Below are 15,242 nucleotides of genomic sequence, written 5' to 3' on the forward strand. Positions count from 1 at the left end.
TTAATCTGGGGTGGTGAGCTTATTTTTTAAAATATGTTGATCACTGCTTTTCCATAAATTTTTTTTCCTTTTTGATCCTTTGTAATTTATCTTATGCATTTAAAACTTTTTTTTTTGTCTGAGAAGTGGTCCATAGGCTTTATCAACTTGCCAAAAGGGTCCATGATGAAAAAAAAGATGTTAAGAACCTTTGAAATACAGAATTACTAAAAAAAAAAAAAGTAAAAGATAATAGCTTTACTAAAGTTAAAAAAATTCAAAATAAATTCATAAAATTCAAAAACTTTTCCGCACTTAACAAAACCTAGGAAGAAGAGAAAGGATGAAAAATTCCATTTAAGAAAATAACAATGTATTAATGATTTCAGAATTCATTTACCTACCAAGCCACACAGGATCACAGATTTAGAGTTGGAAGGGAATTTAGAGTTCATCAAGTTCAACTTTCCCATTTTGCTAAGCTAAGGAAACTGAGTTTATGAATTGCCCATTTTCAGACAACTAGTAAGTATGTGAGACAGGAGATTAACACAGATTTTTCTTAATCAAGACATAGTTCTCAATTATTTTCTTCATGTTTCTTCACTGTATATACAATGGGGAAAATTTTTTATAGATGTGAAAGGAAAACTAATAATTGAATAGTCAATGTTGATGATAAGGTCATACCAATATGGCAAAACCCATGATCCTACCCAAGTTGCTAGGTTGATTTGGCTCTATACCTATCAGATTACTAAGAGAATATTTTCTAGAATTTGACTAAATAATACAATTTTCAAAGAGGAGGAACAGGAAGAGAATAATCATTTATATAGTACCTACTACATGTCATTGTGCTAAATACTTAACAAATAATATCTTATTTGTTTCTCACAGTAATCCTGGGAGGTAGGTGCTGTTATTATTCCCATTTCACAGATGAGGAAACTGAGGCAAACAGGTTAAGTGACTTGCCCAGGATCACACAAATAGTATCAGAGGCCTAATTTGAACTCAAGTCTTCCTGACTTCAGGCCTAGTGCTATATCCAGTGCTTCACCAGCCACCTCTAATAAATAATGATAAAAATCATTTAGACACATAAAGTATGAAGAATAATACAGGAATTTTTGTGTTTGTGTGGGTAGGAGAAGAAATCTATAATTCCAATTAGCATAGAAACCTCCTTATGAGGAGAATCACCTTGCTAGTAAAGAATGGTATTTACTGTGCATTCTATATTCCTCAACCGTACCTGAAAATTTTAATGTTAGAGTGTTCATAAGAGAGGATGGTGGAGATACATATTGGAAAATATAATTCAGGAGTAATAAATGAGAAAAACCAAATTTTGAAGACTATAAACATAAACAGCTTATTCAAGAAAAGAGGGGTAATAGAAATGGTGAGCTGAAAATAACATCACATAGAGTGAAATTAATTGTAGTTTAAAAAACAGAAAATAACTCTTTACCAGTATGAGAGACATTTCTGCATCAATTTTGTATGTACACAGAGTTCACCAGCTTGCTACAGCCAAGATAAAAATGAATAAAATTAGGTTAAATTTGAAGAAAAAATGAGAAGCTATGTTGTCTAACTGAGGCAATTGAAATCTGACATTTTTTAAACAATCTAATGACATTAAAAATTGGGAAATGTATAAAAGAATAAACATTGACACAGAATATTACTGTTTCCTAATGAATTTAAACTGAAGAAAAAAATTGCCACAGAGGAAAATAGAAACCCCTAAAAACCACATTAGTCAGCAAAACCTTGATCTATTTAGACTATAAGCTCCTTAAAAAGAGGGACTTTTTTTTCCCTTTCTTTTTATCCCCACTTTCTTTTTATCCCTCTTAGCACAGTGCCTGGCACATAGTAGATACTTAATAAATACTTATTGACCAAATGATAAACAGAAAAATAGAACAGCCACAAGAAACACCAATTTAGAATATAAATTTATTTGAAAAATCTTATAGTAGAAGATCACAGGCAGTATCACCTTATAAAATAGCAAGAAGTAGTCAAAGTGAAAAATAAGTTTATAAAAAGCAAAAGATCCTAAAGAAGCCAGATCATTCACAGAATATTTAAGGATGAAAATTGAAAGACCAACAGATAAAAAAAATGGATAAGATTTGTCAGGATTTCTTCATTAAAAAAAAAACCACCTTTTTTTTCCTATTAATGCCATTTGAAATGCCACCTTTGGGCTCTACCATCACAGTTACTTTTGTGCTACATGAGAAAGTAGAAATGGTACCTAGACAGATAAAATGAGAAGAGCTTCTGGATGATACATGAAAGGCAACAAAATCTTTAGAATATTGAAGAATCAATTCCCAAGACTTGAGAAAGAAAAGAAGACACCAAACATAGGGAAAAAAATCTTGGATGTTAATACCAAAAAAAAGGGCTATTGAAAAAATGCCAGTAATTGCTAAACAGCATAACTACTTTCTGACCTAGATCCCATCCAGGAGAGCTATAGACTGGGAAGGCCCACCACTCCTGAGAGAATACACCTTTTACCCAGACTACTTAGCTTCTGACATGGCTTGAATGATGTGAGATTCAACAACTCTCTTCCTTAAATGAGATGGAGGACTACCAGGCTTTTCAAAGTGCCATACAGTTTAATTTTCTTCAACGTGTTGTCTCCCATCTTTGGGATATGAGTTGGAGAGCAGGACTTTTTCTATGGCCTTTTTCAGTTTGCATCAAAAGTTTTTAATGCACAATGCTTCATAAATGCTTTTTCATTCGTTTATTCATCTCAACAAAATTCTACATGTTTCAAGAGCGTTTTTGATGAAGCCACACAAAGGGAACCAGCAGGGTTTTGTAAATTATATTCTATGTCAGATCACATTTAAGTCACACAACTGCTTGAATACAAGATTCTGTTGTATTTTAGTTTGTCAATCCTGTAATGTCTTATAGTTGGTATTTGGGACAGAAACGAGGAAGAAGAATTGGACCTATGATTTTGTTGCTACAGGGAAATTCCTTCCATCAATGCAGATCTGCTCTATATCTTATTCTAGAGAGTTGGTTCAGGGACTGAGAGATCCCAGGGTTACATAAGCAGCATATGTCAAAGTCAGAGCATGAGCCCATGTGTTGTTCCCTAATCCAGGGCCAGGTCCCTATCTTTTTGCTAATGTGAAGTTTATCAATAAATACTTTATTAATTTTTAGTTATTTTTAAATTATTTTATTTATAATAAGTATTTAAATTATTTATAATGTTTATAATTATTAATATGTCATGCTTGTGTCTTCTAAGTAGTGTGATAGAGAAATAAAATTCTGGATGCCCAACTAATGACGAGTTCTTCAGTAGTTGAGAAGTAATCTTGATACAAAGGAAACTGATGGCAGTAAAGTGAGCTGGTAATGATTTATAATATCCCATTTATAAGATTGTTTTTCCAAAGGAACTCACTTGAATGTGTAACAGCTTGTAGTATATAATCTTGGGCTATATTTTAGTCATCTTAATCCCTATTTCATGATGGTGTCTTTGAGTTTTAACATGTATTAAATTTAAACCCTTCAGTAGGCACTTATTTCCTTCCTATGAACTATTTTAATAACCATAAATAATCATGTTTAAGCAACAGCTGGTTACAATTGTGATTCACTCTGGCCAGTGGTTCCATCTGACTGTGTGTGCTCCTGATTCAGTTTTTACAGGGCCAGGCGTGTGCCAAATGGCAAAACATGTTTTCTTACAGCTTGTACTAGAACAAAAAGCAGCATGCCATCTCATTGTCCCCTGGAGGGCACTAATTTGTCAGCCGAGAATAAAAATTAAACTCGGGATGCACAGTGAATGCATATTCTATAAGCATTATTTAATAGCCCTTTGGAGCCACCCTTTTATCAGATGGTTTATTTGCTCTCTGTTTCTATCTTTTCACATTGTCCTTTAACTGAGTCTGATAAACATGCCCTCCTTCTCAACCCAATTCTATGACAGGTGAATAAGGAATGCATATGACTTTTACCACATGAAGGAAACACTCGGTTTGTGTACGGTTTCCCTTATAGTAATTTCAAAGAAAAAGTTTGATATGCGAATACTTAAAGATGAACAATTTAGCAGGCATTAAAAAGTCTTATTGCCTTTTAAGTACATATATCAAGGGAACAATGTCCTAACACAGCTTACATAGTATCCATATACTAAAAATCTGTATTTATTGGCCAAAATGCAGCATAGTATAAATCAAATAACTTGATTTTTTCAAAAGTTGTTTGACAGTGTATTCTCATTAAAAATATTCTCATTTATATTATGATTAAATTCCACTTTTTATCAACCTATTTTTGAAAAATGGAAATTGTTTCCAGCCACAGGCTGCAAGAGAGCATAGGGTGGGACATGATTGTAAATGGCAAAACAAAACAAAACCTATTATAGTCTGCTGGCCAGACTCCTGCAGAGTTTCAGGCGTAAGCTTCAAATTAAACAAAACTAGCACTTATTAATAAAGTTCACACTTGAGGAAGGAAATAAGCTTAAAGGTGACATTTCAGCTAAAGGGCCATCTTTAGGTTATATGGAGAGATGAGCACGAGTGGAAGCACAGAGTAGATGCAAGCTATTTAAAAACAAAAGAAAATGGAAAATGAAAATTGAGAGAGGGAGAGGGCATGACTGTATGGTGAGTTAGAATGTAAAGTAGGTCATGCTACTAAGTAAACAACCCAGAGGAGGGCTAAGCATTGAGAAAGGCCCTTCAAAGGCAATGAAGCAAAACGTAGAAATAAATGACAACTTTCAGCTACTTGAGCAGGGAGTTGGACTGAGCCTAGAGTGACACTCTATGCAGATAGAAATGCCTGTTGAGTGAAAGGGAAGGGAGAGAGGGAAGGGAGGGAGGTCACAACAGAATCTAGTGTCTAGGAGGGTGGATTTTAGAACTGGAAGAGACCTGAAACAAAAAAAAATAAATAAAAGGCTAAAAACCATTGATCTGTTCCAACTCCCACTTTTTAAAGATGAAGAAACTCAGGCTCAGAGAGATTTAAGTGACTTGCTCAGAGGTCACAGAGGTTATATGTGCCAGAGATAGGATTTGAATCTATGTGTTTTGATTCCCAGTACCACCCTTTTTCCATTGCCCCTTGAGGCTTACTGATAATAACTTACAAGTATATGGGACTTTAAGGTCTGCAAAGCACTTTCCTCTCAAGGAAGCCCCGTGAAAGAAGATTTATCTTTGTTTAACCCAAGAAGTTCAGAGAAATGAAATGAAATTTTCCCCTGGTTACATAATGAGGAAATATCAAAGCTAGGACCTATTCTGATCCTAATCTCAGGGTCCTTGTGAGTGTTCTTCATGCTGTTTCTGTCCAATTAAACTGTTAGCAATGAATTCACTTTGAGGAAGTAAGAAGTAACAAGCAAGTCTAGTTTTCAGTTGGGTTTGTTGTTGTACCTGAAACAAATAAGGAAAAAAAAATGATCATAATAACTGCCCTTTGGGTATAAAATGACACAATGAACAGAGATGATCTAAGGGTCAGGAAGGCATGGGCTGAAGTTCCATTTCCGACACTTATTAGCTGTATGGCCCGACTCAAATCCTTTCTTCTCTCTGGGACTTGGTTTCCCTAACAGTAAAATGAAATGGTCAGATTAAATGACCTCTAAGATCTTTTAAATCTCTAAATCTGTGATCTTCCTGTGGTATTGTGGGCTTGTGGCCTGGGCAAGCAATTTAACCTCTTGGTGCCCCAAGCATAAATCTAAGACTATAACTTTACACAACAATTGCCATTTTGAATGGATAAGAGAGGGTTTCCTTACCACCAATTAAATTACAGATTTTGACAGAACAAAACATCACTATACAAAAACAAAACAGGAAGCCATGACATTTATGTAATGCATTAAAATTCACAAAGTACTTTATGTGTATTATCTTATTTGACCTTCATAACAAAACTGTGGGTTCGGTACTTCACTTTGGGTGGCTCTGCGAGCTCATTGATTGAAGTATTCCTTCCAACAATGCAGATCTCACGCCATCAATGGCCTTGAATCTTCGTCCTTGTCCTCTTATAAATAGTCTGTAGGAAGTCCACCCCTGTATCCTGGGGACCTCTTAATTTCTTGATGTTTCCTGTATACCAATGGGGCACAAGGCCTTTCCAGTGTCTAATGGTTACCTCTTACTCTTCCCCATATTATTTCTAATCACGTATCACTAAGGAATTGTGTGTGTGTGTGTGTGTGTGCGTGTGTGTGTGGACAGCATAGTTATTTTTATCCACATTTTACAGATGAGAAAACTTGGTATCTTTCAGGTTATGTGATTTTGTCATGGTTGTGAGAGGACGAATTCAGTCTCAGGCCTTCCTATGTCCAAGACTAGTGCTTTTTCTCCATGACATGCTTTCTTGCCTCTCACTTACTACCTTATGCGGATATTAGGGTAATAAAAGACTGAAGGTTCATAATGGGACAGGGATAGCGTGGAAAAACCTCATTAGAAGTGCAGCTATGGCAACCAAGTAAAATGGATTTGTTGTTTCTCGGTCACGTCCCATTCTTCATGACCCCATTTATGGGGTTTTTTTTGGCAAAGAAACTGGAGTGGTGTGCCATTTCCTTCTCCAGATTAATTGGTTGATGATAAACTGAGACAAATAGGGTTAAGTGACTTGCCCAGGGTCACACAGCTCATAAGTATCTGAGGTCAGATTGGAAGTCCAAAAGATGACTCTTCCTGTCTCCAGGCCTAGTACTTTATCCACTGTACCACCTAACTGCCCCCAAATGAGTTTAGAACACATTATTATTAACTATAAATTAAACACATTTTATAGTAAATCATCAAATTTACAGTAAAATTATACATTATTAACTATAAATTATTAACTATAAATCTTTCTCATGGGATCATAGAATTTTGAGCTGAAATGGATAAGATCATCTAACCCATTTTTCATATTATGTTGTATATCAGGGCTTCCTAAACTTTTTCCACTCATGACCCCTTTTCGATTTTGGCAGTGTTTGTTGGGGTTGTATGGCCTGAGGGCATATGTAGCACAAAGGGTGCATGCTTTGTGTTCAGAACCAAGGATACAGTGAAGTTGCAGAATGCAACACAGGCAAGCCCTGCTAGAAACACCTCAGATTCCTTACACATTTGATTTTTAATTATTTCTGGTTGTTGTGGGTTCAGAAACCTTTTACTGTTGCTAAATTTTTCCCGACCCCATATGGGGTAGTGACCCACAGTTTAAGAAGTGCTGTTGTGTTATCATCTTATTACTTCCAGTTTTTGTTGATACCTGAAAGGAAGATGTTCCCTAACATAGAACAGAGCCATATGATCTGAACCCTCCCCTTCAGTTTGAAATACATTGCTAGGCTAAGATTCTCAAAATTTCCAACAGTTTCTGCAAAAGCATGGAGGGGGAGAAGAAAACATTAGGGGGTTTGGGAAAGAACTAAGAAATGCATGCAGTGTTTTAAATTATTATTAAGAATTTTCCCATTGAGAAGGAACATCGATTTCTAAAGTAGCAGTGGCTAATACAGTGTACCATGCAGTAATAATATAGATTCAGAAATAAAAAACTATTATAAGCACTAAAGAGGGCAGAGTGACCGAATAATTTAGAGCTGGTAAATCATAATGGATAAAGTGTTTAATCTTAGTGATGATTCACTGTGAACTTCTCAAAAATTGGTGTGGCATAAAACTTTTAAAAGTTCTCCACTACATTAATATACTTCTTGGTACGCATCCTTCAGCTGTATTTAGTAACTAAAGAACTATTTTGGGCATAGTACATGTGGTGTTCTTGAAAGAGCATCTTGAATAACAATATATAACAATTAAGTATTTATAGGTCATTTTCTAATTAGCTTAGATTGTTCATATGCATTATTACTTTTTTCTTCAAAAAATATGTGATTTACATTAAGGGCATCCAATTATTTCTGAACTACTGGTTCTATTATCCACTCTCTATGCATTAGCAAAGGCAAGTAGTACAGTAGAAACATTATTAAGATGAAATGAAAATAAATTTAAGTTTTGGCATAACCATAACTAGGGTGGAGCCCCAGAGCATTTGCCTCAAGATGCTAAATTTAGAGGTTAATGAATTTAGAGGGCCCTGACAGCATTTGCAATCCTTCAGGAGGAGCAGAGAAACAACATAGCTTAGCAGCTAATTAGAAAGAATAGTGAAAATAGAACTCTATTGGATGGCATCATATCTCTTCTCTCCCTGTTCTAGGTTACCCCCTCCAAACTCACAAGAGCCCCACCAATAGGAGCATTATATTTCTGCACAGGAGTTTTTGTCCATTCCTTATCCACTCATTTGAAGAGGCTTTCTGTGCTATTTTTTTTCTTTTTTAAAATCTTATTTAATATTTTATTTTTCCCAAATACATGTAAAAACAATTTTAACATTCTTTTTTTCAAATTTGGATTTTCAAATTCTCTCCCTGTCCCCCTCCCCATTGAGAAGGCAAGCAATTTGACGTAGGTTATACATGTATAGTCATGCAAAACACGATTCCATGTAAGTCATGATGTGAAAGAAAACACAGTTAAAAAAAAACACAAGAAAAATAAAGAAAGTAAAGAAAAGGTATTCAGCTTCTACCAGTTCTTTCTCCGGAGATGGACAGCACCTTTTACCATTAGTTCTACTCAATTGTCTTGAATTGTTGTATTGCTGAGAATAGCTAAGTTATTGATAGTAAATCATCACACAATAATGATACTACTATGTACAATGTTCTCCTGGTTCTACTCATTTCACTTCATATCAGTTCATGTAAGTCTTTCCATGTTTTTTCAGCAAACATCCTGCTCATCATTTCTAAAAGCACAATAGTATTCCATCACAATCATATACAACAGCTTGTTCAGCCATTCACCAATTGCTGGATATCCCCTCAATTTCCAATTTTTTGCCACCACTAAAAGACCTGCTATAAATATTTTTAGACACATGGGTCCTTTTCCTTTTTGTTTCTTTTTTATCTCTTTGGAATACAGACCTACTAGTGGTATTGCTTGGTCTAAGGGTATGCATGGTTTTATAGCCCTTTGGACATAGTTCCAAATTGCTCTCCAGAGAGGCTGAATCTGTATTTAATGTCACCAATAGTATATTAGTGTTTTATTTTTCATATCTCCCTCCAAAATTTGTCATTTTCCTTTTCTGTCATATTAGCCAATCTGACAGATATGAGGTGGTACCTCAGAGTTGTTTTAATTTGCCTTCTCTCGTCAATAGTGATTTAGAGTATTTTATATGACTATAGATAGCTTTGATTACCTTGTCTGAAAGTTGCCTGTTTATATCCTTTGACCATTTATCAATTGAGGAATGGCTCTTATTTCTATAAATTTGACTCCATTTTCTATATGTTTGAGAAATGAAGTCTTTATCAGAGAAACTCACTGTAATTTTTTTTCACAGCAATGATTACCAACTATGTATTTCCCTCGATTCTACTTTCCCTGTTTATCCTGCTCTCTCTCTCATTTTACTCTGTTCATTCTCTAAAGTGTTTTGCTTCTGACTTTTAATTTTATCTCCTCCAAACTTCCCTCTCTTCTATCAATCCCCCCCTTCTCTTATCTCCTTCCTTTCCTGCTTTCCTGTATGGTAAGATAGTTTTCTATACCCAACTGAGTGTGTATCCAATTCCCTCTTTGCGCCAATTACAAGAAAAGTAAGGTTTTTGTGCAACCCTCCCCACTTCCTCCATTTTCCCCTCCACTGTAAAATCTCTTTCAGGCTTCTTTTATGACAGATAACTTATCTCATTCTCCCTTTCCTTTTCCCCTTCTTCAAGTATATTCTTCTTTCTCAATGCTTAATTTAATTTTTTTTTGATTATCATAGCATAACATTCACTCACACCTCTGCTTTCTGTCTATGTGTATTCCTTCTATCTGCCCTACTAATTAAAAAGTTTTTAGGAGTTATAAATATAATTTTCCCTCATAAGAATATAAACACTTTAACCTTACCAAATCCCTTATGATTTCTCTTTCTGTTTACCTTTTTATGCTTCCTTTATATCTTGTATTTGAAAGTCAAATATATACATAGTTAGAAAAATTTCTGGGCATTGTGCTATGTTTTTTTTTAAACTTTTGCCTTATCATTTTGTAGATTCTCCTGAGTTTGTTTGTTGCTGTTATTTTGGACAACCTCGAGCTTGATGAAGATCTAAAGAAACTTAAACAAGTAAGCAATATTTCTGGGCTATCTGGTTATTTCTATTAATATTTCCATTTTCAAGAAAATAAATGTTTCATGATTCATAGCTGTATATCATCACTGAGAGAATTTGAGTCTTAAAAAAGCTGGATTTTTGAAGTCCTGAATAATGTTGGAAACTGAAAGTGCTGTCCAACCTCTCCAAAGAGATCCAACCCAATCACCTACTGAGTTATGGCACCAGCTAATTATCCACTTGCAATGCCAGTCCAAAAGAGAAATGAAGGAAAGTAAAAGATGAGGTTGTATCCATATCATCTAAAGAATATATATTTTTTATCTCCTTTGTGTTTCCATTGTGGGTGGTTAGACTTCTTTTGCTGTGTGTATATCAATAAGCACATTTGGTACCATTAGTATGCTTATATCTGTGATGAAGAATATTTGGAGCACGCTACTATTAATAGGTAATTCTTTTGTTTGGACTCTGTGAAGGTCTTCTATCACACTGGCGAACATGAACGTATTCTTAAGATCTTTACTTTGAATTGTTAGCTAAGATAAATTAGAAAGTTGTTAAAAATTAGAAAAATTATTTTTGATAATAGAAGGAATGGGGTACTGACTCATTTACAATGTTTCATTATACAGAAGACATTGGAGAGTAGGCAAATCAGCCCCAATTTTATACTAAGTCTATTATACTAGCTTTATCCTTTAAAAACTCTTACTCATAAATCTGAGAAAACTCTTTTGGATGATCAGTCCTGCTCAACCTATCTGACAGCACTTGGGAAAAAAATTGTTGTAAAGAATAACATTCCCTAGACATAACCGATTTTGATTAATGTGAAAACCTCTAATATGTTTTGGGATATTCAGTGACTAGCTTTCACTTCTAATATACAAAATGTAGCCATAAATAATTTAAATTTTTGATTCATATTTTATTTTCAGTACTCTTGATCACTTTCAAAATTTACCTTCTTTTTTAATTAATTAATATTCATCTTCAAGTTTATAGACTACTGGACCAAATTAAATTTTGAATATTGCCTTATACTTCGTTATACTTCAGGGTAGTAAATGTCATATGGTTCTAATTACCAAAAGAAATTATGTTTTCAAAAAGTGTTTTAGGTTATTCTTAATTAAGCAATGGAACGGGTGCATATATGTGTATGTATGAAAATTGTAGGTTGTCCTTACGTATCATCATAGATAGTGGTTCCAGAAAGCTTCTTTCCTACTAATTTAGTTATTTGAAAATCTGCAAAGCTGAACAAAGATTTCTTACTTTTCAGATTAGCTTCAACTGGAGTGGGGTGGGGGGAGAGAAAAACCAATTAAAAAAAAACTTTTTCCAGGGGTTACACTTTGAAATGAGATCTGATTTGACTAATGGTAGTCCTAAATGTCAATGTCTTGCCCATTCACTTGCATTGGGTGATAAGTATTAGTTTATAACCTTTCTCTAACTCTTTTTAATAAGATATCATATCTGGAATTTTATACAAGTGCCTATATAATTATCTGTAACTGTTCCTGGTGATAACAAGAAATAGAATTCTCTAAAATGCCTAACCTACTACATTACATATTTATGACTGCCAGGGTCAAAAGTGTATAATAGAGAAGGCATTCTAAGGTTAAATTACCAAAAAAAAAAAGTTTCTACGCACAATGAGACTTTAGCCTGTTGATTTGAGGACCAAGAGCAAACCCTAATGCACCATCTCTTTACCTGGCATTCTGGTCTCTAATAGGGCATCCACTTTAGATACCTTAAACCTAGTCTCTGGGCATCCTAATCCTTTATTTGGTCATCTGTCCAGCTCTTATAATCCTGTCCTGGTATCCACTAAAAGAAAAATGATTGGCGTGAAGAGAAATGCTTCTTTATCTATTCAAAAGATGGTAATAAGGCATTTGCTGTGCTTGAGGCATGCTGGACAGAATTTGAAGGGATATAGAATTGTTTTAAGAATATAGTATTTTTTCCTCCAGCCGTTCTCAAATACTGGCAACAACAACCAAAAACTTGGTCACAGTAGCAACAGTCCAGAACATCTTCAGTATCACCGAAGTAAATATATTATAAAGTCTTTACAACTTTGCCAAAATGTACTGACAGTTTGTCTATTGGAATTTGGCCATAACTTAATGCAGATATATTCAAAAAGGAACTTATTCTTGTCTAACAGCACCCAGGCTAAGCTTTCCAAATCCAATTATAGAATATATTTTAAGTTATGTATTTTCCTATTTATCATTTTCTGAACTGTGTTAAGCTACACAGATTTTAAATAACCAGTGGGGGGAAAATGTAATTAGAATGTGCATTTGTGCTGTAGATACAATGAAAACAATTTCAAGTTCCAGTATTCATTGGCCCTCAATGATGCTTTCACATTTGTAAGCCTAAGGTTTTTTTAGGAAGCAGGAAAATAAATCAACCCAATAATTTGGGCTTCAAGTGTATCTATTGAAACTAACTTTAGAATTTCTCTAGTGTTGAGCCTTTCTTCAGTATTTCAGTTTGATATAATTTACTAGCAGACACAACACCCAACCTGGGACCTGACATGTACCAGATGCTCAGAAAATTTTTGTTGAATGAAAGGTAAATCAATATGCCCCCTAGAATTGAAAGATCAACAGTCAGAGAATTTAAGACTTTAGATGATAATGAGACTTGCTTCCTGGACCATAAAATTGTAATGCACTGTGTGCTGTATTACTTTGAGAATAACTCATCTGTTACATCTCATGAATAAATTGGTTAACTTCTGGATAGCTCTCGATGATGCTTTGTGTTTGAGAGAATGGGGAGCTACTGTGCATATAACCAATTACTCTTGCCCATAGTGTCAAGAACCTTCTTCACATACATACAACCATTTGATCATTGAAAAAAGCACAATAAGAAATAACGCAACAGCAACAAAAAATTTTGAAGCCAGAGATTGTTTTGGCTTTTTCTTTGTATCTCCAGTGCTTAGCCCAGTTCTTGGCATAATTTTCTTCATAATGTTTACTGATTGCTGGCTTGCTGCTTGCTACTTCATATTATTTTTTGTTTAATAATTGAGCTGAAACTATGTATCTACTCAGATGTTTGGAAGTGATTTATATTTCCTACAGTTATCATTTTCATATATTTCCTCTCAGTTATCTTTAAAAGAGGTATGGATCTATACACTATTATAATTTAAAATGTCCCTGGTCCTCTCTTTTACCAGCCTTGTTGCTAGTTGGTAATGATTCTGACCTTTGTTATATGATTTATTTAAAGGATTTGAGTGCTAAGACTCATTAACACATTGGAAACAGGAAAGTTTGAAGGGTTCCTTTTTTTGTTCATTTATGACCTCTCAGAAATCTTCTGTAAAGTTGTACTCAATTATACATTATTTTATTATCAAGCTAAAGACATTTCATTAAAGTCTTAAATGTGTACAATCTATACGGTTATTGACATTCAGAAATAATTAGTTTGGGAAGAGTAGGAAAGGAAATATGCTGATTTTAGCTATAGAAGACAGTTATATTTATGCAAGGTCTTCCAAAAATCTTAGTGCAATTTTAAGCTATAAAAGTTTTAATATATTAATATAATCATATTTATGTAAAGCTTTATATTAATATGAAAAGTTAGTATTGTCTTTATACTAACTCTTTAATACCTACATACATATATACATACACACATATGAATATACTTTTAAATTAATATCTATGTTTTCTATATAGTCAGCAATGTTTCAGTTCTGTATATCTTCCATATTGTCTTCCTCTCCATTAACCCCTGAGCCCAGAGAGTACTTCTGAATAAAACTAAACAAATTCCAGTATACTATAGTGTTAAATGTTGGCTTTTTTGGATATGTTTTTGATGCACACTCATTTATACTTGTGCTTCCCTGATCATTATGCACACCATAGCTGTTGATTAAAGGGACAAATTTTCCTAAAGAAAGTGTGCAAAAGGAAAAAAAAACTTTGGAATGAGGTATTCATCCAATAGCTACCCAGCAAAAGGATGTGCCCACACAATCTTTGCAAAGAAGGTCACAGGATACTATGCCTAATCTGATGTAATTTTCATACTTCCTATAAAACTAGATAACTGAATTTATAGTAAATAAACCTATTAGCACTTATATTACATATAAAATATTCTATAAGATTTCAGACAGCTGCCTTTATCATAGTTGCTTCACAAGGCTAGAGACACATGGTATGTTTTGTAGTTTCTTCTCTATTTGTAGCCCAATGATAAAAATTACTTCTCTGATATTTTCCAGTATATGTAAGAGTGAAAAAGTAGTTTAATTTTTTTTCCAGTGTGTCCCATACTTCTACTTATGTATTTGTATAAATTATTATGAATTGTCAGATGGCAGAATCAAAGACTCATTATAATCATCAACAGAAGCAGCAGCAACAGAACAATGTAACAAATACAGGCTATGCCACAAGAAACTCTCAATATGTTGAAAGGGTCTAGGTCCTAGGATAATTTCTAAACTGAGGAAAGAGATGAATTTCAGTTGGGTGAAGTGAGTCTGTGTTACCAAGATCCACGTCAGTCATGCCCTAACATGACATGAAGATGCCACTCAAGGAATTACAGTTAGAGAAGTGGATATGAGAATGCAGAAACTAGCTGAAGAGCGTAAGAAATAACAGCACAAAGGAGGAAAAGATGCAGGAGAAAATGGAAGATAAAGTTCTGTGGCTTTGGAGACAGCCCATTGAAAGATGCAAGAAGAGACTGTTCAGTATGCTTAAATCCAGAGAGAGAAAAGGCACATCTTTTTTTGTTTGTTTGTTTGTTTCATTTTTAGGCAATTGGGGTTAAGTGACTTGCCCAGGGTCACACAGCTAGTAAGTGTGAAGTGTTTAGTCTGAGGCCGGATTTGAACTCAGGTCCTCCTGACTCTAGGGCCAGTGCTCTACCCACCGCACCACCTAGCTCCTGAAAATGCACATCTTCAAAGAAGGTCACATGATACTATGCCTAAATA

General features: G+C 34.4%; 1 protein-coding gene across 2 annotated transcripts in view; it reads left to right on the forward strand.

Moving 5' to 3' along the window:
* Nucleotides 1-15,242, forward strand: part of NALCN (sodium leak channel, non-selective) — a 502,028-nt gene that overhangs the window by 322,314 nt on the left and 164,472 nt on the right. For both annotated transcript variants that reach the window (XM_027854084.1, XM_027854085.1), the window contains one exon: nt 10,165-10,239. In XM_027854084.1, the coding sequence (XP_027709885.1) occupies nt 10,165-10,239 (75 nt within the window). The remainder of the gene's footprint in view (nt 1-10,164; nt 10,240-15,242) is intronic.

The sequence above is a fragment of the Vombatus ursinus genome, unplaced genomic scaffold (assembly GCF_900497805.2).
Source record: "Vombatus ursinus unplaced genomic scaffold, bare-nosed wombat genome assembly UNPS02010304.1, whole genome shotgun sequence".
Taxonomy (NCBI): Eukaryota; Metazoa; Chordata; class Mammalia; order Diprotodontia; family Vombatidae; genus Vombatus; species Vombatus ursinus.